This window comes from Pituophis catenifer, unplaced genomic scaffold (assembly GCF_029215685.1).
Source record: "Pituophis catenifer annectens isolate HBS135680 unplaced genomic scaffold, rPitCat1.0.hap2 SCAF_7, whole genome shotgun sequence".
Taxonomy (NCBI): Eukaryota; Metazoa; Chordata; class Lepidosauria; order Squamata; family Colubridae; genus Pituophis; species Pituophis catenifer.
The window spans coordinates 60,382,492-60,410,416 of NW_027256887.1; the positions used below are offsets into that span (position 1 = coordinate 60,382,492).

The following is a 27,925-nucleotide window of genomic DNA, read 5'->3' on the forward strand; positions in this document are numbered from 1 at the left end:
CAGCTCTTCTGTATCTGGCAAGTAATTTTGATTTTTGGATCTGAGAGAGTCTTGAGGACTCTTAGGACTCCCAGTAACTCTTGGACTACGCTTTAAGGAATATTGGCTTAAGGAATGTCTACCAGCACTTCATATTGCGTTTGATATAAAGCTAGTACTACTATTGAATGACATTCCAAAGATATTTCCCTCAATCAGAATAGAGCTGGGAGGGACCTTGGAGGTATTCTGGTCCAGCTCCCTGCTTGAGCAGGAGACCCTGCCTATACCATTTCAGACAAGTGACTGTCCAGTCTCCTTAAGAACCCAGAAATGAAGCACCCACAACTTTTGAAAGCAAGCTGTTCCACTGGTTAATTGTTCTCACTGTTAGGAAGTTTCCTTAATTCCAGGTTGCTTCTGTCCTTGATTAGTTTCCATCCATTGTTTCTTGTCCTGCCATCTGGTGCTTTAGAAAATAAATTGATCCTCTTCTCTTTGTGGCAGCCTCTCAAATACTAGAATATTGCTATGATGTCTCCCCTAGTCCTTTTTTCTAGTCTAGCCAAACCCAAATCCTGCAACCATTCTTCATATGTTTTAGTCTCCAGGCCTTTAATAATCTTAGATGCTCTTCTTCACACTTTTTCCAAAGTCTCAACATATTTTTTGTAATATGGTGACTAAAACTGGATGCAGTATTCCGGGTGTGGCCTTACTAAGGCTTTATAAAGCAGTATTAATACTTCATGTGATTTTGATTCTATGCCTGTTTATACAACCAAGGATTGCATTCACTTTTTTGGCTGCTGTTGCACACTGCTGACTCATGTTGAAGTGATCATCCACTAGGACTCCAAGTTTCCTCTCACAGTTACGGATTTTGAGCCAGGTTTCGCCTTCCTCACTTATTTTGTTCACAACATGTTTGATTTTAAAATAGCCTTTTCAATGCTTCCTTTTTTGGCTTTAAATTCCACATGACATATATCCTTCTTGGGCACAATTTTGACCTGCCTTGCTAATGACCATTCATTTTCAATTGTCAGATGTGTACCTTTCCCTCAAATAGCAAGGCCATGAGAGGAATAGATTAGAATAATAGTTGGGAGGGACCTTGCAACTAGGTCATCTAGTCCAGGGGTCTCGAACCTTGGCAACTTTATGCCTAGAGGACTTCAACTCCCAGAATTCTGGGAGTTGAAGTCCTCCAGGCTTAAAGTTGCCAAGGTTCGAGACCCCTGATCTAGTCCAACCCCCTGCTCAAGGAAGAGACCCTACACCATTTCTGACAGATGTCTGTCCAGTCTTCTTCTTGAAAACTTCCAAAGATGACGCACCCACAGCTTCTGAGGAAGCTCTTTATTTTGCTTCGCGCATCTGCCAGTTTGGCAGAACTCTCAAAAAGCAAAGTTTGACCAACGAAAACACGGCTAAACCGTCGCTAAGAGAACAACTTGAGATCGCTGGACTTGAATTGCTGGGGAGGGGGGAAATGGGGGTGAGCGGGATAAGCGGGGCGCGAGCTCGCACATCCTTTCTTCCTCTCGGACATCTTTCCCGATCCGTGCAAGGGCCGCTCTGTGATTGGCGGAGTGCAGGAAACGTCACGTAGTACGGCAGCGGCCTGGCCGGGGGTGGTGCCAGCGATACGTTGCTTTCCTCTCTAGCCTCTCCATTTCTGTGCTCTCTTTCATGCAGCCGGGGGAGATCGCAGCAGCGGCAATCGGGCCCTGCCGAAGGTGCAGCTATGGTCGGCGTCTTCTCCTACGAGAGCTTGGTCCATGCCGTGGCTGGAGCTGTGGTGAGTTGGTTGCGGAGGAAGCGGTTGTGAGGAAGACCCGGAAGTGAGGGGACAGGATTTGGCTGGATTATAGGAAGGCACGGAGATGGAGGGGCTTGTCCCCCCTGCCTTCGGTGCATTGGGCTAGAAAAATAAACTGCTGTTATTTGAAAGTTGTCCTCCTAATTTTTGTCTCTGCAAACAGTTTGCAGATCAAATGGATTATTGTTATTTATGACTGTTTTAATATTTGGATCATTGTAATAAAACATGTAGTGTACAATCCAAGAATCAACATAGATGGTACATCTCTTTATTATCAGTGGTCCAGATTAAAAACATAATTCGGTACAATATTCACCGTATTATATCTCTTCTACTAGAGTAAGTTCAGAACTCTAAATAAAGCATGCTGTCATTTTCATATGTCATCCACTATGATGAGTTCTTTTTGGTAAATGCTACATCCAAAAAAAAGGGTATATTTTTTCTTCCCTTTGTTACAAGGGATTTTTTAATTATACCAAAATACAGTGATCCTTAAACAGGAAGTATGATACTTCCTTATTTCTTACCTATGACCCTATTTTTACATATTCTGTGTTACTTCTAAGGATTTTTACGTATGGGTTCTACGAATATTCATAAAATCCTTGTTCTCTCCTCCCCTTTTCCTTTACAGACAGATTTGAATTATTTATATCTGTGAAAAGATATTGCAGTGGTTAGCTATATTTTGGGCTGCTCTCTCAGCTGTACAGACTGCTGGGCAAATTCCTTAGTTGCAATTAAAGCCACCTGTTAACCAATCTTTAGGTACATTAAAATAACTGTCTGGTTTGGTTCTGCAACCCAATAAGACAGACACAGACTTCAGAGGATAATTAGAACTGCAGAAAAAACAATTGCTACCAACCTGCCTTCTATTGAGAACCTGTATACTGCATGAGTCAAAAAGAGGGCTGTGAAAATATTTACAGACCCGTCACATTCTGGACATAAACTGTTTCATCTCCTACCCTCAAAACGAGGCTATAGAGCACTGCACACCAGAACAACTAGACACAAGAACAGTTTTTTCCCGAATGCCATCACTCTGCTAAACAAATAATTTCCTCAACACTGTCAAACTATTTACTAAGTCTGCACTACTATTAATCTTCTCATCGTTCCCACCACCCATCTCCTTCCATTTATGATTGTAACTTTCTTGCTTGTAACCTTACAATTTATATTGACTGTTCCTTAATATGATTTGATTGTTTATTTGTACTTTATGACTATCATTAAGTGTTGTACCTTATGATTCTTGACATACGTATCTTTTCTTTTATGTACACTGAGAACAAATGCACCAAGACAAATTCCTTGTGTGTCCAATCACACTTGGCCAATAAAGAATTCTATTCTATTCTATTCTATTAGCTGGCTTTGTTGCTGGCTTATGATTCAATATTTTCAGCCAAGTACCAATTGTTGCCTCCTCTTAAGCATCTTATAATTTTTTGCTAAGAAGGGAAAAGTTCCTTATCAGCTGTTGGATGGCTGTTACTTGTCAGTGTTTTTACTTTTGAAACTGAATTCCACATACCCCTCTCCCACACCGACATATACCCCTCTTTGTCTGGCATTTCCTCCTCTTTCACTTGCAACCTTAATTTCTTCTGCTGTCCCAAATAATTCCAATTGCCCATCTCAAAATACAGTATACACCCATATCTAAATACTGAAGACATTTTCTCTTGGAGCACAGGTGTGGCCCAGCTACTCATGCTGTCTTAAAGGTGTGGGAGGGTTTTACTGGATAAAAAGAAGGAAAGAAAAGGCTTGTATTGACTGTTGTAAGACTCTTCTTCCATACACAGAAATTAGATTACACAATTTTACAAATATATTGTCTTGCATTTTATATCTGTTTATATGTGAGGGTAGTTGCGCAGTTCAGGAAAGCAGTTAAAGAGTAATAGTTCAAGACTGATTTAATGAGAAATGTGAACAGTCTTTATCTACCCATTCTATTCTAACTTGTTTAGACCTGCATAGGTGGAACAAGAATGAGAATGCCGTAAAATATTTCATGTGCTCATTGTCTTCTGGCTCATGGATTTAAACATTAACAGGTTGCTAAATAAGTTTCACATTTCTTAATGTGTCTGAATAATTTTGATAATCAAATAAGAAATTAGATCATATCTAGTTGCTTGTGTGGACATGTTATACAGCAATGTTTAAAAGTTTGTGAATCTTTTTTATTTTTAATATTTTTGCATAACTATGACCTAATAGTTTTGAAATATTATCTAAAATGTGATCTGCTTGCCACACAATTCTAAAACTAAATAGATTTGATTAAACAAATGAGTCAAAAACTATATAGTTGTTCTATATATTAAGAATGCAATGCATATTTGTATTAATTCCTCCTTTCCTTCTTTGATAAGTATAATAAAGATTAATGTTAAAACTTTAGATAGAATGCTACACGGATAGATGTGTATAATATATCAATATTGTGCTTCACCCAAATATCTTATCAAAACTGTATTATGGCAAGTTGTAAATAAAATATAAATATTAAATTATTTCAGTGTGCCTGGAATATGCACAAAATCGCTGTTTCAAATGCATACAGTATCAAACTGAACTTTAATTTATTGCGAACCACATTTTTAATGGGCAGTTGTATGAAGATTTTTTTAAAATAAATATTTTCATAGCAACGGTCAGAACCACAAAGTTCTGTTTAAGTTGAAAGCTAATTCATGTACAGGAAGCTTTTTCACTGCCATATTTCATAATGTTTGATGTTGTTTTCTTTCAGGCAAGGATTTAAAAATATCCTCCTGAGTTGCCCAGTTTTGTGCTATTTCCTGCACAACATGCTGCACCATTAATTTAGTCTGGTTACTTATTTATTTCCTTTATAGCAATATCTTTATTTTATTATATATGTTCTTATTTTAGATCCTATTCTAGTCATTGTTTTCCTGCTACATACACAGATGCAGTGGTGGGATTCAGTCAGTTCGCACCACTTTGGGAGAACCGGTTGTTAACTTTCTGAACATTTTGGTGAACTGGTTGTTGGAAAAAATCATTAGGGCAGAGAACTGGTTGTTAAATTATTTGAATCCCACCACTGTACAGATGTATGTACCAGTAATAGTTCTACTATTGGATATTTTACTTTACCTGCTCAAACGGCTGCAATAAACTTATTTGATTTAATATAGGTCATTGTAGATTTGGAAAAAAATCTGCATGATCTACATAGTTAATTTTTTTGTGCTAAATGTTTTAGGGTAGTGTGACAGCAATGACAGTGTTTTTTCCTCTGGATACAGCTAGACTAAGACTTCAAGGTGAGCAACCCATTTTTTACATTTAACCTTTGAGAATATTATATATGATTTACCAACTTGTTTTTGCATTTATATCTTAAAATTTGTTCAGGGTAATAGCTGATCTTCTTTATTTTGCTAGCTAGTTAGTATATTTTTGTATTTATTTAGTTCACTCTATTTTTGTTTTGTTCTTTTAAGTTTTGTTGGTCATTGATCAAATACATGTTATTAAGTGATTGATCTGTTTTATCCAATAATTTGTGGAGAGGTGCTAGGCTACTACGGTACCTATTGACCAGTGGTGGGTTGCTCCCAGTTCTGTCCGGTTCTTTAGAACTGGTAGTAAAAGCGGTGGGAGGCTCCGCCCAGACATCATAATTGACTATCTGCACATGCGCAAAAGCTTCTGCGCATATGCAGAAGTGCGTGCGCTCTTGTTGCGAACTGGTAGTAAAGGTAAGTAGAACCCACCCCTGCTATTGACGTGTAAGTGGCAACTAATGCATTTTGTGGCTGACCAGGGCTTTTTATTGATTTCAAATTACCCCCCTGGGTTTTTTTTAAGACACTGTGTACTCAGCAATAACTAGTCACAGCTATGTAACAATTTTGCAAAGTATATTGATTACAGCATGTCTCTGTTGTGATAATCTTCAGAAAATGGAACTTGCAAAATCTTTGCTACCTTGGAAACCTTTCAGATTCCTAACTAAGCTGATGAATCTCCTTAGTATGATATTGTTAGAGTGATTAGAGAAAAGACTCATTAACAACTATATTATTTTGTGTTTCTAAACTGCATGAAGATATAACCTGGATGTTCTAAAAGATTACCATATTTATTATTCTTTATTCTCAATACTGTACATCCAGTAATGAAAGAAGGTTATATTCACATGGCAAATGTACATTTTAGCAAAATACAGTAACCTCAGTTTGAGAAATACAAAGAGGTGATGGAGAAATCCTTTAAAAAAAATAATTTTAGGATTTGTTGATTAAGTTTAGAAGACAGATATTTAAAACTGAAAACAGGCAACCAATATAGTTATTCTTAGAGCAGATATAAAATAATCTTTTGACGTAATCTTAAACTTTCCAATGAGGAAAAGCAAAAAAATCTACGCATTTTTTTATTATAATTTGTTTACATGCAAACTTTTTTCCAGAACGCTGCTACTACACTCCAGCATTGGGAAAATCCTCTTATCTGACAGCAACTGAGAGAACTTTTTTTACTTATCTACCCACTCTGTGCTCTCTCCACGCCCCCTTTTGCACCCGAATCCCCAGTCTTTCTCTCAGTTGCTGACACACTGGGAGGATTTTCTCTGTGCTCTGAGTGTTGCGTTAGGCTTTTAGTTATTTTTGATTAGCCCCCTTTTTTTCTTTTTCCTTGTTTACGGTTCAGTTTAGCTTTCTATCTTCCTTTGGTGAGTCCATCAGCTGCTCGTCGGTTTCGTGCCCAGGGAGCTGGGTCGTACCGGCGTTTGCGCTTCAGCGCCTGCTGCTGCCGGCTTCTGTCCCTGCGGGGCGGATCCGGTAGGGAGTTACTATTGCCAGAGAGGTCGGGGCTAAGGAATAGCTTCCCCGACTCTCGTGTGGAGCAGCGAGCCGGAACGAAGGTGATTTCGGGAGCGGCTACCGGCTCGCTGCGTTTGGAGGCGTGACTCATCCAGCGACCGTCCCGTCAGGCTTCTGCGGGCGGCGCTGTGTTCTGGCGGCGTTGTTTTTCGGCCTCGAAGCTCCGGCCGTAAGTTTAACTGGGGGGGGGTGCAGCGTGGCTGTCGGGGCTCGCTACCCTCCCGACGCGCCCAGAACCGCTCCGTTCTCCAGCCCTGGTTGGCGTCCGCGTCTGAGCGGCGCAAAGGGGGGGGGAAAAGCGCTCAGCCATCCTACGAAGCTCGGGCAGGCCGCCATTTATAACTACGCCACCAACTTGCGGCCGCCATTTTGAGACCATCAGGGCGGCCGCCATTTTGGAAGCACCTCGTGGCAGCGCGGACCCTAATTAGAGGGCCGCAGCCTTTTCTCCGAGGTCTGGCTGGCTGAGTCTCTGTCCTGGTCTGGGCATTGACTCGAAGGAAGAGAGAAGGGGGGGAGGAGCATCACCAGTCTATCGCTCACCCCTTGTTTTGCAGCCTTTTGTGCAAGGCTTGGCCTCTCTCCTGGGCAGAAAAAGGGGGCCCTTGGAATCAGCGTGGCAGGAGGGCCAGCACTGCTTGTTGGGGCATAGTACATTGCCCAGAGCAGTAGCCAGACTATCAATTTAGCAATCAATTATCAACTAAGCAAGATTTCGTCTAATCATTCAATTATTTAATCGAACAAGCTAATATTTATTAATTTCGTATTCAAAGCAGCCAGTCATCCAATCAATCAATTAATTATTCAATCAAGTATTTCTCCAATCAATTAATCAATTAATCTATTAATCAAGCAATCAATCATTGATTCATTATTTATTAATACGAATCTATCTATCAATTAATTTATAATTACTATTCAACTTGGGCATTCTCACCATGGCGGACTGCTCGTTCTCCTCAGACAGTGATCAGGAGGTTAGCCCTGTCAGATCTAAGTCCCGCAAGAAACAATCGGGCAAACGCTCTGCGTCTGGCGGTCACAAGTCCCGCCACTCTAAGACCTCCTCTGCCGCTGATAAGGATGCTCTCAGGCGTCATAAGGCCTTGGAAAAACGATGTGAGAAGGCCAAGCAGGCGTCAGCGTCTTTAGTCCGTGGTGATGCGGAATCCGCCCAACAGGCTGTTCCTGTTCCTGACTTTTCGGAGCGGAGAGCGGCCCAATCCGGTTCCTTGGCTTGGCAGAAGGGCGTGTCCCAGTCGATGCCTGATGTTTCCTCAGCGGGTTTGGAGGCCTTTCCGCCCCCTCGGCGCCAACCTTCGGCCACTTTCACGCCCACAGCAGCGGGACTCCGAGAGGTGGACAATCCTCCGCCTCCGTCTCAGTTCGACTTCCAGACGATGTTGTCAACTGCGTTGGCTTCTATTATGGCGGCCGGAGCGCAAACAGCGGCCCAGACATCGGCGGCGGGGACTTCAAGCACGCTGGCCCCTTCAAGCTCTCGCAGGGCTCGATCACCCTCGCCTCGTGAGTCTGTTTCATCTGAGAGCTCGTGCCGTGACGAGGAGGGACCCGACGACCTCGAATTCTCTGAGGATGAAGGTCTGGTACCTGACACTCCAGCCTTCACGGGCTTGTTTCGTCCCTCACTATTTAAGTCCCTTCTTCACAAGGCTCGTTTGACTACTAATTTGGGTTCGGTGGGAGCACAACCCCCGACAACCCCGTCTGAGACCGGTCCTCATGATGCCCTGTTTAAGCAAGTCAAGCAGGAGAAGGACTTTATTCCGTGCCCTCAACTGTTCGCGGATGTTCTGCAAGCGCCTTGGGCCCAACCGGGGTCGTCCACTGCACCAAGCAATTTAGATAAGAAACTGTTCTGTGCGGCGCCCGAACTTGAAGCCATGTTAGATGTGCCCACTGTGGATGCACCGGTGGCGTCTCTCACTTCACATTCGATGGTCTCATCTGATCCGCTGGAGGGGCTCAAATCGGAGGACAGGCGCACCGAATTGGCCTTTCGTAGGTCTCATCAGGCCGTGGCCTGGACTGTTAGAACTGCCACGGCTACTTCATTCTTCAATAGGGCCTCTTTGATCTGGTTGCGCCAACTTCAGGAACGACTCCCTCCAGAGGATACCCGCTTGCGCCACGATGTTAACAAGATTATTGCAGCCACAGAGTATTCGGCGGATGCCTCGTTGAACTCTGTCAAGTTTGCATCCCGGGCGTTAGCGACTTCTGTCACATCGCGACGCCTTTTCTGGCTACGGCCGTGGAAAGCAGATGTGAAAACCAAATGGAAGTTGGCGGCGGCCCCGTATAAAGCCCCGAACCTGTTCGGCACGGCATTGGAGCCGATTCTTGTGGAGGACAAAGACAAACGCAAAATTATGCCCTCGTCCATTCGCAGACAAGACAGGCGTTACACCCCTTACACGCAACGTCAGCCATTTCGTTCCTACTCGGGGCAGGGAGGCCCCTCGACTTACCGGCAGTCGTTCCAGACTCCAGAACGCTTCTCTGACAGACAGCGTTTCAGAGGGCGTGGCAGGCCACATTCCTCCTCCAAGCGCCCCTTTCGTGGGTCCACTTCTAGGCCCTTCCGACGGGGCAAATGACTCACCGACCCCAGGGCCAGTGGGAGGACGTCTCCGGGCATTTCGTCATCGGTGGGCCCGGTCCACTCCGGACGAGTGGGTGCGTCGCACTATTTCGGAGGGCCTAGCTATCGAATTCACGGATCGGCCCCCACGACGGTTCGTCCGGTGCCCAGTTCCACTGTCCACAGACTCTCGCAGCCTGATGGTGAAAGAGATAGCACACCTGTTGGAGATCCACACGATAGAACCAGTTCCGTTGGACCAGCAGGAGACCGGCTTCTATTCGATACTGTTTTTGGTTCCCAAAAGTTCGGGAGGGGTCAGAGGCATTCTCAACCTCAAGGAGTTGAATCGGGCGGTACGTTACCGTCGCTTCAAGATGCATTCTCTTCGGTCCATTCTGACTTCTATTCGCCAAGGGGACCTGATGCAGTCGGTGGATTTGCGAGAGGCTTACCTGCATGTTCCAGTGCTTCCTTCGCATCGACAGTTTCTGCGATTCGAGTATGCGGGCAGGCATTACCAGTACTGTGCGATGCCGTTCGGTCTTTCCTCGGCTCCCAGGACTTTCACCAAACTGGTGGCGGTAGTGGCCGCGTCTCTCAGTACCGTTCCGGTGAGGGTGTTATGTTACCTGGACGACATTCTAATCCTGTCCTCGTCCAGGACACAAGCGGCGCAAGACAGGGTCAGGGTGCTTTCGGCGTTCCGAGAGCACGGATTCTCCATCAACTTGGACAAGAGCCAGCTAGTTCCCACGACCGCAACTCTACACCTCGGGACCCTGATAGACTCCGAGAAAGGTCAGGTTTTCCTGTCTTCAGAGCGAGCGAAAAACATCAAATCGCTTGTGGGCCAAGTACTGACCCGGAGGAAGGCTCCTCTATTGACCCTGTCACGTTTGTTGGGGAAGATGGTCTCGTGTTTCCGCATTGTTCCGTGGGCACGCAGACATTCTCGTCCACTGCAATGGCTTCTTCTTCCGTTCCAGAGAACAGGCAGTTCCAACTCCACAAGGACAGTGTTTGTGCCACCGCGAGTCAGACTGTCACTGAGTTGGTGGAAGTCGTCGGCCATCCTGCAAGGTTGCAGTTTCCTGGAACTAGACCGGGTCGTGATCACCACCGATGCCAGTCTCCATGGCTGGGGAGCTCACCTGGGGGCCCAGGTGGGCCAAGGACAATGGTCTCCAGAGGAACGTGCACAGAGCATCAACCTATTGGAACTTCGAGCCATTCGCCTCGCCCTTCTGCATTTCCGGACGCTGGTTTGGGGTCGTCATGTCCTGATTCTCACGGACAATACATCAGCCAAAGCGCACATAAACCGGGAAGGGGGGACGAGGTCACAGACGTTGATGCTCGAGTCGACACGTCTGTTCAACTGGGCGGAGAGGAATCTGGAGTCCATCCTCGCAGACCACATTTCCGGGAGAGACAACACACGAGCGGATTGGCTCAGCAGGGAAGTGATAGACCAGGCCGAATGGCAGCTGCTTCCCAGTCTATTTCGGGAGATTTGTCTTCGCTTCGGACGGCCTCTGGTGGACTTGTTCGCCAGTCCGACCAACGCCCAGCTCTCCCGGTTCATCACTCGGTATCCGACTCCTGCAGCAGAAGACACAAACGCTCTACGGTGTCGTTGGCCAGCGGGTCTACTGTATGCCTTCCCGCCCGTCACACTGATTCAGCAGGTGGTTCGCAAGATGATAGCGGAGAAGGCGGAGATGTTACTGGTGGCTCCACATTGGCCCCGCAGGCCGTGGTTCGCGGATCTGGTGGAGTTTTCGGTGATAGACCCGTGGGTGATTCCTCCACATCGGATCGTGCTGCGTCAGGGGGCCATTCGTCATCCCGAGCCCCAGTGGCTGCAGTTGGCCGTCTGGCATTTGAGCGCGTCATCTTGAAGAAAGGCCGTTTGCCGGATACGGTGATTGGTACGATTCAGTCGGCCCGTCGACCATCCACGACGAGGATCTACGAAGCCTCGTGGAGAGCCTTTTGCCGTTGGTGTGCGACTGCTCATGTGGATCCTACGTCTGCAACGGTTCAGGATGTTCTCATTTTTCTACAGGCGGGTTTGGAACAGGGTTTGTCTCCCGCAACTCTCAGGCGCCAGGTTGCGGCCCTGGCCACTGTGTTAGCCTGTCCACCGTACACTTCCTTGGCTCATCATCCGTGGGTGAAGGGGTTCCTTCATGGAGCTACGAACCTGAAACCGCCTACGGTTCATCGTTATCCCACTTGGGATTTATCTTTAGTTTTGCAGGCTCTCACTTTGTCTCCGTTTGAGCCGCTGGGTTCCACTTCACTTAAGTTTCTGTCGTTCAAAGTTGCATTTCTCCTGGCGATCACGTCGGCTAGACGCATTTCTGAGCTCGCTGCCTTATCCGTCAGGAAAGATTTGTGCATTTTTCATGCTAACACTGTGGTCCTGAGGATGGATCCTGCTTTTTTGCCCAAGGTTAACTCGTGGTTTCACCGGGCGCAGGAATTGGTGCTTCCGGATTTCTGCCCGTCGCCGAGACATCACCGGGAGGTTCTCTGGCACACTCTGGATGTGCGCAGGGCGTTGAGACGTTACATACGTAGGACGGCCGAGTTTCGGAAGACGGAAGCCTTATTTGTTTCGTTCCATCCTGCATCCATGGGTCAGAAAGTGTCGTCGACCACGATTGGTCGTTGGATTAAGGCCTGTATTGCTGCTGCTTATGAGAATCAGCGTCGTCCTGTTCCTGGGAACATTCTGCCTCATTCTACGCGGAGTGCGGCTACTTCAGCAGCCTGGGCTACCCAGGCTTCTGTGTTGGACATCTGTAGGGCGGCTACTTGGACTTCCTTGTCGCCTTTCATAAGACATTACCGTATTGATGCCTACGCTTCGGCTGAGGCGTCTTTTGGGCGTCGAGTTTTGCAAGCAGTGGTGTCTGGGTCCTCTGAGTTGGATAGTGTTTTGCCCGGCCCTGGAAGTTAGGCTTGGGTATGTCCCAATGCTGGAGTGTAGTAGCAGCGTTCTGGAAAATGGACATTGACTTACCTGAATGTCCTTTTTCGGAACGCTGCGTATACACTCCATTTCCCTCCCTTTCTTGTATGTTGGCTTGTGGTGGTTTTGTGTTAATAAATTTTGTTGTAGTTCACCTGTGGTGTCTTCGTTCAAGACTGGGGATTCGGGTGCAAAAGGGGGCGTGGAGAGAGCACAGAGTGGGTAGATAAGTAAAAAAAGTTCTCTCAGTTGCTGTCAGATAAGAGGATTTTCCCAATGCTGGAGTGTATACGCAGCGTTCCGAAAAAGGACATTCAGGTAAGTCAATGTCCATTCTAACCGTATTTCTTAATTTTTGGTCAGTTGTAGGCCTATCCATGAAGGAGGAAACAACTGTTCTGTTTTAGATTGAATTAGTGAACCTGAAGATTAAATACATAATGTACTTTTACTTCTGCCCTAGCTTCCCCATCATATTAGAAGATGATCTCAAAGCAGTATTGAAATATATTAAATAACTTTAAAAAAATATTTCTTGTTTTCCAGTTGATGAAAAACGCAAATCAAAAACCACACACGCAGTTCTTTTGGAGATAATTAAAGAAGAAGGCATGTAAGTACAGGGCTATTTTGTTAGAATTAGTTTTCTTAGAACTTCTGTGGAGAACAATGTGTAGAGTACATCTTCCTAAATTTCAATTAAGTAAGTTGAATAGTTATAATTTAAACAGAGCCATTAGAAACTAAACCATCTTTTAGAAAGCACAAAAAAATAATAAAAAAGGAATTGATGAACACATCTTTCTTTGTAATTCAAAACACTATTAAAAAAATTAAAAGTCGGGTTTAATCTTCCATACTAAGGGACTTGCTGCAATATTGTTTCTTCAAGAAGAATTTCTAGGCAGGAATTACATTGGCTGAAATCTTGCCTGAATAAATTGGCCTATATATAGTTAGCTTCTGTCACATAAAAACATTTGTGATGTCTTTAGTATGAACAGAATATTGTTAATTATATATGTACAGTATGTTAATTTTTAAAATGTGCCTCCATAAAATACTGCTATATCTGAAAGGAAATGCTTGAAAACAAGAAACAGTGTGTTTGAATTGGATGATTCTTGCCTTCAGATCGGAATTGTATTCCTTTTGATTTTTCCAATAATATATCCTCTTGGGTTATTTTCATAGTTATTCAGAAATAAAATTAAAGTTCAGTTAAATTTAATCCTGCATACAGAATTGTATTCTGTTAAATACAGTTAATAAGTATTTAAATATGTTTTATTTTGTCACTTGGTTTCTTGAACTCTTAACCCAAAACCCTTTAGTTAAATATATTTAATTGATTATCTTTGGAATGGGGTGCAGATATGCTTTTTTGCTATGATGATTGCATTATTTTCATTTTTTGCTTTTGTTATTTTGTTCCTTAGCATTGCACCATATCGAGGGTGGTTTCCTGTTATCTCCAGCCTTTGTTGTTCCAACTTTGTCTATTTCTATACATTTAATAGTTTAAAAACTCTTTGGGCTAAAGGTCATCATTCAACTACAGGAAAGGACTTGATTCTTGGGGTGGTTGCAGGTAATAAAATCCTATCAGAAATTTATTGATTTTGGGATGTGGATTAATATATCCATGAAGGCAATTTAAAATAATGAAGCAGAAAATGTATTTTTAACATGAAAGGATTTGTCTCATTTCCTCTTTTCTAGTTTTACTCGTCTTAGATTTTTCCCTTTTGTATAACTGAATGTTCATTTCATTATCTTATTTTTGAACATGAGCATGTGCTGAGTTGATGTGTATACTCATATCTTTGGAAAGTCATTCATTTGATATTAGCAATGAAATCTCATAATTTTTATGAAATATTTTAATATAGTGTGAGTGGTAAATATAACTATGTATATAACAGAACCTGAAAATATATGTTATGAATTTAATGTCCAATGTTTTCCAAAGCTTATATTATATTTCCACATTTATATGTTTGTGTATTTGTGTTTATCTATCACATTTATATAGCCACCCATTTCACAAATATGATTCTGAGGAGTGTACAATGAAGCAAACAGTCAAAACCATCTAAAGCAACAATTGAAAACAGTTAAACAAAAATATAAATAAGAAAGCAGTAGAATGGATCAGCATCGTACACACAGTGTAACAATCTCACAAGCTTATTATTTTCATAGGATTCCCAGCCTGCTGGAGGAACTCGTTTTTATTTCCTCTCAAGTAGCAGGAATTATGTCATCAAGGGTGGATGTCATGGTAGAAAAAGCCTGCCTCTGGGTTCCTTGTCAAATGGAAATTTTTAGCAGAAGGAACCTGTAACACACCCTTCCTGCCAAACCTGATAGGACAGGTAGATGTAACTGGGGAAAAATAGTTCCTCAAATAACCTGGTCTCATGTTAAAACCAACATCTGGAATTGAACCTGGAAATAAACCAGCAATCAATACAGCTCGTAGAGCAGAGATATAATGTATATCTTTCTCTGACTGCCAGCACTGCTGCATATTTCTTGCTCTTTATTATTTATTTTGGTTAATTGTTTATTCTAACTTGTGTTACTCTCTGATGTTATGTGCCATTTAAGGTTATTGGAGATACGCCTTTTGAATCCTTAATTTTATTTAACAGTTTAGCACGTCTGATTTTCTCAATGCATGATTTCATGATGAAGAATAATGTGGGAAGTTTGCATCATGTTAGGAAAAATATTTGGAAATATTTAGGTATGCACCTGTTGTGAAAAACAAACTGGCTTTTCTTGCCTTGCTCAATGAAATGTGTAATAATTGATAAAGAACCAAAATAAAGCAAGAATGGATGCTTATGAACTAAAGAAGCTTCTTGGATGAGAAGCAAAACATTTTCAAGGAAAAAATCAAGAAAATCCAGTTTCCCTTTTGAAAAAGTACCTTTGGGACAAATTCCCTTGACTTTCCATTTTAAATATTTTTTCCTCCAGAATAATTTCAGTCTAGATTTTATGAAGTATTTCAAATGGTACCTCTTCTACTTTATACATTAAAGTTAAATTTACTTTTGATTTTAATTTTCTAAGGCCTTTTTTTACTGAATTTTGCTTCTGTTTCCTTAGGTGTAGTGAATGTACTGTTGACTACTCCACTCTGGGTGGTAAACACCCGTCTTAAACTCCAGGGGGCAAAATTTAGAAATGAAGATATTATACCAACCAATTACAAAGGCATTGTAGGTAGGTTGTTGGGGTCTCTGTGTGTGTGGTTGCCTTGATCTATTGTAATGTAATTAAATTATGCTTTTTCAACTTTAGTATACCAACACATAGCTCCACCACTCTTGAGGCAGCATTTTGGCATAGTTTTCCTTGCTCATCAAACACCCCGTGCTTTTTGTAGACTTGAAAAAGGTGCTGTGCTCTCAATATCCTACCAATTGCATGAAAAAAGAACTGATACGAGAATGTAATGTATTTCATGTTCTTCTGCACATGAGCTATATTCTCCAGAAATTTCAACTTTGTTGTTGATTTTATTAACGTACAGTATACCGTTTATATACTTCCTTTTTATTCTAGCAACCATGCAACAGACTTGTTTTCAGGTCTTTATAATCTGAAATATGAGGTGGATTATTTAACAACTACTCTGTCTAGTCATTTTGTAAAAAACAAACTACCAGTTATCTTTAACTTTCAGTGTTATTTTTACAAAGTGAATTAAAGCATATAGCTGTAACTCATATCAGTTATATGGAGAAGAAAATTCCAGATTAATTTCTATTTTTTCTTTTTATTTAATTTGAGAAAAATGTAAAATATAAGCAAAATACTAAGGTTCACTAAAAAACCAAAATTCTTAAACACGGAGCTGAGATTCCCTCCCAGCTGAGATTCACTTCTGCCAAGCAATCTCAGCTCCCTAGGAAGAAAAACCCAAGTTTAAAAGTTGATTAGCAGCAGAAAAGGAGGGAAATAAGGAATCAACACTCAGATTTCAAGAAAAAAAATGGGTTGCTGTACCGAATAAGGCTTCATCCCTAACAAAGGAACAAATTGAACAGATTGTAGTTCCTCAGGGATATTGCAAAGTAATATTGGAGTTATCTTAAGAAACACCATAGTCTGGATATATGGGTAGGGGTAAGACCATTTACAGTATTTTAGATAGATTCTATTGGCCAGGGATCTGTGGAGAGATGGCCCAATATATCTTGCCCCGTGTGTCAGTTGGTAAAACCAAAAGGGGAACACAAAATTCTATGGAAAGAGTACCTTTAATTCTTATTCCCTTTTCTAAAATAACGGCAGATGTTGTAGGTCCTTTGCCATGATCTAGTAAAGGCAATGAGTGTATCCTAGTTGTCTGTGACTATGCCATTTGGTATCCCAAAGCAGTTCCATTAAGGAATGTGACCACCAAAAGAATAGCAGAGGAGCTGGTTGAAATCTTCAGTAACTAGGCATACCAGAGGAGATCCTTACAGATCAAAGAACTAATTTCCAAACAGCACTGCTGAAATATTTATACACAGATCTAGGAATAAAAGAGATGTGTTCCAGTACTTATGACAGTCTTACGGAAAGGGTGAAGCAGACCCTAAAATCTATTCTCAAAAAATAAGCAGGCCAAGACCCAAAACACTGGGATACATAGATGCTTTTTCTATCTGAAATTCCCCAGACATTTACAGGATTTAGCCCTTTTGAGTTATAGTATAGGAGTCAACTTTTGGGGTTCTAGACATCATTAAGGAAAATTGGTGCAAAAACCTAGAAGGCTTTTAAACCTAATTGAATGTATCTTATTCTAGAGGAACGATTTAAAATCCCTAGGACACATTGCTAAAGAATATTTAGAAACCAGAGAAAGCCAGAAAAGGCATGATAATAGAGGTTTAAAGGTGAAGCAATTTAACATAGCGGATCAAGTCCAGTTACTGTTGCCTAGTAAAGAAAACAAACTACAGGCTAAGTGGCAGGGCCCTTGCATAATGAAGAGGTGAACTGAACCAATAAGTTATGAAACTGAATTGAGAGACAAGAAAAGGAAGTGCCAATCTGCTAAGGAAATAGCACAATAGAGTTGAACCTGGGATGGTTTTGCTGGTACTAAAGGAAAGGCATTCAGAATTATTGGATCAATCTTGGGTTGCAATACGTCAACTATACTATGGAAAAATACTTATCAATTCAGACCTAGGGGATAGTCAAAACTAAGATAAAAAAATATTAGGGGACTGGAAACATATGTTTATCATACAGTTGAGTGTAATATCTTACTTAGTTGAACACAAAATAGAAAAGAGCGAAACCTGATCAATTAGACCTCCCTATAGAATTCTTGAGCGGTTGAAAGATGTGTTAACAAAATGAAATAGAAAAGATAGACATAATAGAACCATCTGTAAGTGATTGGTATTCTCCAGTTGTATTGGTCTCAAAGCCAAATGGGGATTATGGTTTTGTGCAGACCTCAGGCAAATAAGCAAAGTTTGATGGGTACCCAGTGCCTAGAGTGGATGAGCTCTTGGATGGTCTAGGTCAGGGGTCAGCAAACTTAAACACTCAAACTTGGACCCATTTCCCAAAGAAAAAAACACACCGGAGCCACAAAACCTGGGCGGGCGTGGCCAACTCGATGTCACTCACTCACCCAGTCACATGATCCCCCCAGCCACAAAACTATTCTGTCTCTCTCCCCCTCTTCCTATCTCCTCCTCTCTCCCCCCCATGTCTCTCTCCCTCTGTATCTCTCCCTCTCTTCCCCTCTCTCATCCCTCTCTATGTATCACTCTGTATGTGTCTCTATGTCTCTCTCTCTCTCCCCCCATCTCTCTCTCTCTGTGTCCCCCTCCCTTTGGGTGACCGTCCTCCTCCCCCTCCTCTGGCCATCGCCTTGCTCTTTCATCCCTCACCACCAGCAGCTCTTCGGCTGAGTGCGGAGGGTGCGAATTCCAGCCTGAAGCAGCAGGAAGCAAAGGCTGCCTTACGTGCAAATGTGGCACGAAGGTAGGTACAGGGCAGCTTCTCTCCTGCACTCTCCTCCTCCTCCCACTCTCGTGATGCCCTGGCCGGCTGTGGCTGAGCCGGGAGCATGTGCACACGTGGGGAGACCCTCCTTAAGCAAGCTGCTGCTCACCCTGCTCGCACTTTTCCTGAGCTTCGGTGCTCGCTTGAGGAGGGTCTCCTTGCGCATGCGCACGCTCCCAGCTCAGCCACAGCTGGCCAGGGCATCACGAGTGTAGAAGAGCCACACTCAAGGAGCCAAAGAGCCGCATGTGGCTCGCGAGCCGTGGTTTGCCAACCACTGGTCTAGGTGGAGCCAAGTATTTATCGTCTTTGGATTTAACCAAAGAGTATTGGTAAATTCCACTGGAACACACTCCAAAGAGAAAACAGAGTGTGTGCCAAGGACTCTTTTGGTTTTAAAAAATGCTATTTGATCTACATGGGGCACCTGCTACCTTCATGAAGTTAATGAAGAAAATCTTACCAGGTCAAGGGAAATAGTGTGTTGTCTGTTTAGATGATATCCTCATCTACAGCATGATCTGGGAAGAACACCTTCAACACCCAAGACAAATTATTGTTTAGGAAAAGCTGGTTTAACCATAAACTGAGAAAAAGTGCCATCTGAGATATCTGTAAACTTGATACTTGGGGTTTATGGCAGGTAAGGGAGAGATAAAATCTGAACAGAGAAAGATGGCAACCCTGAAACAGGTAGAAGCCTCCAAAACAAAGATGTTTGCTCTTTTCTGGTTTTGGGGGGATATTATCAAAGGTTTATTCCTCTAACAGACCTAATGAGAAAAACAGAACCTTTGAAAATATAGTGGTGTAAGGAATGCCAGGAGACATTTTTGAAAATAAAAGATGCATTATCTAGGAAAGACCCATCATTCTCATGGGTCCAGCCAGAAAAGTATTTAACTGTTGAGAATCAGTCTTCCTAATGATTTGATGAGTGAATACCTTTATTAAAGGCAGTGTCTGGTTTCATCCAGTTGTGTCATTGAATAAAAAGGATTGCATTAAAGAAGCTTTTAGGACAAACAAAATGAATTATGTCTATTCAGGTCTTTCAGCAGGGAATGAACTAAGCAGATGCTTTAGGGGGCATTATTTATCACAGATTTTTCACATGCACATAGCTTTCAGGAGACCTATTTTAGTTGATTTATGAGTTCCATATAATATTGAAAAGGGTTTTTTAAAATTTCAAATGGCATAGATAACAATCCATTCTTAAAACTGATTTCTTAATTGATAAGGTCTTGTGAACATAAGACATTATTGTATTTGTCTCATCTTAAACTAAGAATTAGAGTAAAATATTTTCAATAGAAACATGTTACCTGTCAATCACTGAATCTCTAAACTTTCCATTGCTTCTCCTTGGGATAATGGAAACAATATATGCTGAATAGTAGAAGGAATTGAAATGAATGGTAAAATCAAGAAAAAGATCAGTATTTCTATTAGACAATTGCTGGATAAGATAATTAAAACTCTGGGGAGATTTAGGAGTAACTATACGCAAATTTAATTTATATTAAACACACATGACATGGTATCAGAAATGTTACTTTGCAATCAGCTAATTAATCAATCAATGATAGAAGCAAGTAAATCAAAAAGTAATTTTCTGCATGCCAAACCTCTTTAAACTTAATTTGAGTGGCAGAAGGGCAGACTAAGCCTTAACTAAATGCTACTTATTTGATCAGTCTTGCATTGCTGAAAGAAAAATCAACACTGCTTGGAGTAGTGTGGCATAGAAACATTATAAATAAATCTTTGAATTATGTCACAATTACAGGAAAAAATTGAATTGATGCATAAGACAACTTTTGTGTGCTGTAATTCTGTCTGTCCAGTTTTAAGAACTCCCTCATCTTCCCTGTCACCTTGAATTTGATCATTCCAGCTTGCTAACAATTGTGCATGATCAATACTGAGCAATAGAGTAAAATCTGCTACAATGAGTCCATACAAAATGCTTTGAATTCTGATCTAAATTGCAAAATAAATGTAGAACTCTATGAATAATGCTAAACTGGCAGACTGATCAAATGTATAATTCTGCATCTGCTGTAAGATTCTTATTTCCCTTATTTATTTTTCTAATCAGATGCCTTTCATCAGATAATACGAGAGGAAGGAATCTTGGCTTTGTGGAATGGTACTTTCCCCTCACTGCTGTTAGTATTTAACCCTGCCATTCAATTCATGTTTTATGAAGGGCTTAAGAGGAAAATTTTAAAAAGACAACTGCAGGTGAGATTCCAAGGCTTACAAGAAAGATGATGTTTAACTTTGATCTCAGAAATTGTTCCATTCAACTAAATCGTTACCATTTTGGTTTAGGGTTATGATGGATTTGAAGGTTCTTAATTTTGTTTTTGCATCCAGATAATAATTTTTTTTTTCATATTGTTTTAGTTGTCTTCACTGGACGCCTTCGCTATTGGAGCAATAGCCAAAGCAATTGCCACTACCCTCACTTACCCTATGCAGACAGTACAGTCAATTTTACGGGTATGTATGAATAATGCCAAATCACTTTCATTCACACCTTAATTTGTAAACCTTTGTTCCATTTAATAGTTCTTAATTTGTTATTAGATAAGCACAACTTTTAAGTTAGGCTAACAAAGCTCTTCAAAACTGTTTTTCAGACTAACAGTCTGAGTCTGTTTCTCGGACTCAACATTAACAATTAGAATGTTGTGAATGAATAGTAGCATATGGCTTCCATAATGGATGCTGCTTTTCCAAAAGTACATTAGCATACTAGGCTGCATTTATTACTCCTAGGCAGGATTTCTCTTGTTGCATTACATTATGTAATAGTGAGATAAGCCTGGTTGCTTCATACTCACTTTGTAAATCCTTTCTATTAACACCACAGCTCAAGTTATATGCCAAACTTTAAAAAAATGATTACTTATTTCTCATTCAGAAGACTGGGGAAAAAGAAGTAGAAGAGTGGCTGACAGCACTCTTCTAAGATAAGCAACAGCTAAACATTGATTAAATTTTTCTATAATAAGAAACAGTAAACTAACTTCATTTTCCATTTCTAAAATAAATTGAGATTATTGAATGGGACTTTAAAACAGAACTAGAAAAACAGCAATTATTTGAGCTTTCTTGCTTTTCTTAGAGACGAGTTAATTGACTGGTCCGATTCTACACCATCCCTTACTCTTCATTCTTCAGCCCATTTCACTAGCTCTTCAGCTTCTTCTAATAAAAATAAGACCACCTCAACACTGGGAGAAAATCCTGTCATAGAATGGCTCAGTTGAATTCATGGCAAAACAGTGTTTGCTCACAGCAAAGACTGACATTTTAATGTTCAAGCAATTAGCCTTCATTAAAAATAATCTGGATCTGTGGAAAAGTGACATTGAAGTTTTGCACAAAAGCATACAGAAAGACACTCCACCTTTATTGAAACCCATGCCCAAGCAGACAACTTAGTTAAACAATAACCCTTAGAACCAAGTAATAATAATTCATAAGCCAATAAAGGTGTCAGTGTGCTGACTCTGGTGTGCAAGCAGTTAAAGAAGTTACCTCATCAAAGCTTACTCTTTGCAACCGACGGCCTCCCATCGACCTGTGCGTTCCCACAGAGAGGGCCTCCTCGGGGTGCCATCAGCCAAACAATGTAGGCTGGTGACCCCCAGGGGGAGGGCCTTCTCTGTGGGGGCACCTACCCTCTGGAATCAGCTGCCCCCAGAGATAAGGAGAATCCAAGACCTCAGTGCCTTCCGCCGTGCCCTTAAAATCTTCTTTTTCCAGCAAGCCGGGCTGGCCTAACACTTTTTAAAATGTTTTTAATTGTTTGTTATTGTTTTTAATCATGGGGCCAAATTTATATATATATTTTTAATTGTATTTTAATGTTTGTAGTTTATGTTTTTACTTGGCTGTTCACCGCCCTGAGTCCTCAGGGAGAAGGGCGGTATACAAATTTAAAAATAAATAAATTAATTAATTAAATCAGGTTGTTCTTAGTTGCACAGCCTTAATTCTAGTCAGTGGGCCCAAAAGAGCAATTGTAACTTCTCTGGGATAGCTTCTTTGTTGCCTAATAGATTTGTGCTTATTTGAGTGGCTCCCACGTTTGCCTTGCAGTAAATGAATCTTATTGACTTTTAAGCAATTTATTATACCCCACATGTCACTTAAAAGGAAACAATTTATTGCTACCTTTTGGATTGTTCCAATCAAAGGGTACATGTTGGAGGGGCAGTCCCTTTGTTCAGCTCTGCTACTTGTGATCTACATAGTATTTTAATTAATAACCTGTTGTTAAAGCAGTATCTCCTCTCCCCGTTTGTCCTTGGTTAAGCAGGCAGATATGCAGAATGAGGTGAAGTTTGATACAGAAGAAGCTGTACTTATCAACACTTTTGGAGCTTTGCCCATGGTCAAGCAAGATGATACTTTACCAAGGGTGGATAGCCTTAAAAGAGAACTCTGCTATCAACCTGAATAATAAAAATTAATAGCAAATTCTAGTCTTTAGGACTCTCTTTGGAAAGCCTCTGTCCATTAGAGTTTGAAAATGCCATATATCTATCCCATTTTAAAGAACTACTCTGGTAGACAGCACATTTTCTATCTGTCACTGCTCTTATTTAACTGAGACCCTGACATATATTTCCAGGTTGCACAAATTTTGGTGATTGCTACTGCTATCTGTGTTAAAGTCATTATACTAAATTTAATGTAATTTAATGCATTGTATGTCTTTTAAAAAACAGTTTTAATAACAGTTACAGGTTTACATGTTTCATTATTGTGCTCTCTGGCCAAAAGGCAAGTTTAATTTGCTTATGTTTAAGTTTATGTACAGGATTATAGCTTGATCACAATACTTTCTATTAACAACCAAAATATTCCATAATTTTGCATACTTCTGTAAGCAGAAATGAAGAGGAAAAATGTTCATTTATTCATTTTGTCTCCTTTTCAGTTTGGACATCATCGACTGAACCCTGAAAACAGGAGATTAGGTAGTCTTAAAAATGTCCTCTACCTTCTTCAGCAAAGAATAAAGTAAGCTTTGCATTTTTAATTGGCTTCTACTTAACCCAATTTAGTGTCTTACTAGTTTACTGTAAATTGGGCACTTTATAAATGGATAGTTACATAGAGATATATTTATTAGACATATACACACATACATAACAACAAAATATTAAATTTTAATAATAGAATAAAAGCCCTGGAATTATCCTATGATAAAAGTTGTCATATTTTCTTAAAATTAGAAGGGAAAAAAAGAGATCATCTAGTATTGCTTAGTGCACAATCTGCTATAGCATCTCTCGAGATGACCACCCAGCCTCTGACTGAAGATCTCTAATGAAGGAGTTGTCACTACCTTATATGGAAGCATGTTCCACTGATTGACAGCTCACATAGTTCCTCTTCTGCATATCACAGATAGCAAGATGACAATCAGTTTTCTCCTAGGTGCCAATCACCTTCAGTTCTTCAACCAATGTCTCCCTTTTGTTTGGGATTAGATCCAGGATAGCAGACCCACTATTTCCCATATTGTTATAAATGAAGTTGTCAGCAAGAGAGTAAAAGAATTTATTGAATCTCTGATTCTTGGCAGAATTAAATTTCCAGCAGATGTCAGGATAAGGGAAATCCGTTATGTTTGTTGCATGCCTGTTTGAAAGACTGGTTTTCTGATACATAAAGGCCTCATTCATATCTTGCCTATTCAAGTGGTCTATAATAAATCCCCACAATTCCCATTTTTCTTTCTCACTGTTTATTCCTATCCAAATACTTTCTGCAGGATTTCCATACTCTAGTTCATAAATTTCTGTGCAAGTATATGTTTTATTTATATACAGTGCACCATCCCCATCTTTTCATTGGGCCTGTTGTTTTAGAAGAAACTGGGCCTGTTGTCTCAGAAGAAACTATCTGATGATCCTGGACAAGTTTCTACCAAGTTTCATTAAAGCGTGTACATCATGTTTTTTTCCCTGGATCTCTCGTCGTCCCTGTTTATTAAAACGTATCAGCTCAATTTATTATGATCTGGCAGCATGCAGGAAAAGAAGAATTTATAATATTTCTTGCCACTAGCCAGCAGAAGGCATGATTAAGCCATCTCTTTTTTTTTGTATTTTATTAATTATGGTAGTATGTTTATTTTTAGCTGCCTGAGTGCTCAATTTGACTAGAAAGATGGGTTATAAATCTGATAAAAATTATTATTACATTGTGTATTCCACACAATTCCTAATGATTCTGAGATAATTAATTAAAACCAATCAATTGGAAATGCCAGTCTCTTTTCCCAGACATAGCTACATCTAGAAGCCCGTGGAAGACAGAATCTGCAGTTCATTCTACTCAATTAGATAAAGTCAATGGGGCACTGGTTTTGTTGGCATCTGGTCAAAGAGTGCATCATATCCTTAAATCTTTAGTCATTCTTAACAATTGCATTCAAAGAGTAGAAGAGAGCAGAATTGATATAGAAGGAAGAATTATCTGCTGTTTGTTTTTTAATAAATATAATGTTTAATATGTTTTTTTATAGGCGCTTCGGATTAGTAGGACTCTATAAAGGACTAGAAGCAAAGCTGCTCCAGACAGTCCTCACTGCTGCACTCATGTTTCTTGTCTACGAAAAACTTACTGCTATTACTTTCACAGTCATGGGGTTAAAGCATCCATTAAAGAACTAAAATATTTGGCTATAAAAGCATATAAAACTAAGAGAGAAAAAATCAGAATACCTGACAAATGATTGGGTGCCATAAACAATTTTATCCCAAGGCCAAAATTTTATTTAACTGTGCTTGTGTTTTCAATCAAAACTGTTGAATGTATCATTCCAGTATCTAGAAGGCATCGCCTTTATTCAGTTTTATGTAAAGATTGGGACATTCTTTGATTTTCCATATATTTTAAAATACCCTTTAAGCACTAATTCTCCATTAATTTCTCCATATCAGATGATATTTCAAATATTTGGTGTTATATGATCATCTTAATAATGAGTCCAATAAAGATTTTATTAAAAAATGTCCTTAGAAGATAAGCTTTAATTGGCTAAGAATGTTTTAATTGTCTTGGAAGAACTGAGTTGTATTCTCTTATACCTTCCTGTACCTTATACCAACTTAAAAATTTTGAAGAATGGATTTGAAATTGTTCTAAGCATCAATTTTATTACCGTTTTAATGCTTAATTAAATATTGTGCCAAACTTCCCTAGTATGATAAAATTGAATAATATACATAAATGTAGCATGTTAATCATGTCAGATTTCTGACATTTAAGAAATTAAAATCATTCCATACATACTTTTTTCATTCTTCTATCATATGAACCATTTTAACATAAATTGTAGAATTGGGAATTATCTTTTTATACTAGTAAAGCTCCATCTTTTAAAAAAATGTAATTACCATGTGAGATTGTTCAAACATTGTGATGATTTATTATATAAAAGTAGGTAACTATGAATCTTGGGTTTATATGTTACCTCTCTGATTTAATTATAGGGCAGTTTACAACTTCAGTTTTTTAAATTGCATTTTTCCTTTTGTTCTAATCCAACTTCAAAACATAGGCATAAAAATGGTTTATTATTTTCAAAAAATTATAGTTAAGATTTAACTATGCTCCTTTAAACAGTATTTTAAGCAATATTTATATATGGTTAATAAACAAAATTAGTTACTACAGCCATGCTGAAAGAAGAGAATAAAGATAGAATGTGCAAGTTTATGATTCATTCTTATTGTGATAAACCATAGTATTGTACTATCTGTATATTAAATAAATGCACATATGCCCTATTATTAAAACTGTAATTAAATTTTGAAAAAAAAGAACCAACCCACAGCAAATAATAAACATTTCACATTGTAACTGTAATAAGTGAAAGACTAAGAATTATTCAAGAATATTTATTATTACTCCAGATCCATAATTGATTAATAAAGAATAAACCTGTTTTGAAATTTATTAAGTTATTCTGTTTTTCAAAACAGAAACATTGTTTGGATTGTTTCTTATTTTTGTTTTGCCAAATATTAGGTCACAGTAACTTTTAATCTGTTATTATTGACATGGTGGGAAGGCCAAGCAGTCTCAGTGGACCCTAAGAGGAATGCAGATGCAGGATAGGAAGGAACTAATAAACTTGAGAGGAGAAAAGCTAAGCATAATCCACAGTGGGATGAAGAAGGCATGAGAGGAAAGTCATCCATCTAGAAGGAACTCTTAAATCAAACCCAAAAGGATATGAAAGCAAACATCTGTATCATTGTCAATGACACTGTATAGACATAGCTTTTATGTTTAAATAAATTTGGGTGGAGCTGATGAGAAGTCTTAGGTTGGAAGACACTCATGTAATAACATGGGAAGAATATCAAGTTTCCACAGATTACTTTGGAGTTGAAGATGTGGCAAGATAAAAGCCTCAAGGACTGTTGGTTACTGATTATTGAAATAATAGTTCTCCAATTAACAACTACATGCATCTAGTAATTGAAAGTGAGGATGAATCAAGAAAAAGCAAAATAGAAATGAAACCATTTGTATATTTTAAGGAAGAACTGAAATTATGAAAACAAACTAGGCCAGTATAACTCCTTGTACTACTTGTACATGTATTCTGTGTGTGACTTTATCAAAAGAATGGAATGTCAATATACTAAAAAGGGCTTGTCTTGCTTTCAGTATTCTTCAAATGGTAGAAAAATGCACAAGATAATTGATTTTATATATTAACCAACATGGAAGTCTTAAATTGTGATATGGAGAATTGGATAAAAGAGGGGATCAGTTGATAGATGATGACGGTAATTTTTAATATGCTGTGCTGAGAGATAAATACCTATTAGATGTAACTCAATGGCAATATTTACAGCTACAACGTTACTTAACGCTCAGTCTAGCAGCAATTTTAGTTTCTGAGACACCTGAGATACTAGAACAACTGGATAAATCTTTTGAAACAAAAGTATTCCTACCATTAGCTTTTATAGGCATTTGTTATCAATAAATCTGTTATGCAGAAGTTAAAAGATGAGTGGAATAAAGAATTAGAGCTTGTATTGCTTAGACAATGAGAGACTGAATTTTATGACAAGAGTGTCAATTGCTTTATGAAATAAAATAATATTTAGAATGTATTGGACTCCATTGTGTTTGTATAGGAAAGGATTGTCTAAGACAGCATTTTGTTGGAGATGTAAGAGGGACAATGCTTCCTTAAAATATATCTTTGTACAACATCGTTAGTACGGTAGGTTTTGGGAGAAATAGTGGACTATATAAACGTGACTGTGACAAAAACTAAAGTTTTCAGAGGATAATATTTTCTTGAATTACATACCTAGTACAGTATATGGAACTTGAACTGAACAATATAAGTGTTTTCTCTGAGCTCTTAATTATGTTTAAAAGACTCGTACTGCAATATTGGAAAGATAAATGTATCTCGTTTACTTCATGGATTGAAGATTTGATTAAATTTGCTATGTATGAGCAGACTGCATACAGACGTAAACTTTGTTTGGATAAATATAATGAAATATGGGACTCATTTATACAACATACAGTAGGGTACAAAA

At 39.8% G+C, this 27,925-nt stretch overlaps 1 protein-coding gene across 2 annotated transcripts; it reads left to right on the forward strand.

The window, feature by feature from the left end:
- The first annotated feature begins 1,638 nt into the window (after nucleotides 1-1,638).
- SLC25A17 (solute carrier family 25 member 17) lies at nucleotides 1,639-26,305 on the forward strand. 2 transcript variants are annotated; one of them, XM_070946792.1, is made up of 9 exons: nucleotides 1,639-1,783; nucleotides 5,064-5,124; nucleotides 12,828-12,894; nucleotides 13,721-13,872; nucleotides 15,402-15,518; nucleotides 20,419-20,564; nucleotides 20,730-20,825; nucleotides 23,278-23,360; nucleotides 24,874-26,305. In XM_070946792.1, the coding sequence occupies exons 1-9, from the start codon at nucleotides 1,730-1,732 to the stop codon at nucleotides 25,019-25,021; spliced, it is 924 nt and encodes a 307-aa protein (XP_070802893.1). In that variant the 5' UTR covers nucleotides 1,639-1,729; the 3' UTR covers nucleotides 25,022-26,305. The 2 variants fall into 2 exon arrangements, with proteins under 2 accessions (XP_070802893.1, XP_070802894.1); XM_070946793.1 differs by lacking the exon at nucleotides 1,639-1,783 and adding an exon at nucleotides 1,789-1,826.
- Nucleotides 26,306-27,925: the final 1,620 nt, after the last annotated feature.

What these genes read in the sequence shown, in the direction of transcription:
- SLC25A17 (XM_070946792.1), top strand. Translation starts at nt 1,730, where the DNA reads ATGGTCGGCGTCTTCTCCTACGAGAGCTTGGTCCATGCCGTGGCTGGA. An exon ending in ATGCCGTGGCTGGAGCTGTG is followed by an intron (nt 1,784 to 5,063) that starts GTGAGTTGGTTG and finishes TAAATGTTTTAG; the next exon opens with GGTAGTGTGACAGCAATGAC. An exon ending in GATTCTTGGGGTGGTTGCAG is followed by an intron (nt 13,873 to 15,401) that starts GTAATAAAATCC and finishes CTGTTTCCTTAG; the next exon opens with GTGTAGTGAATGTACTGTTG.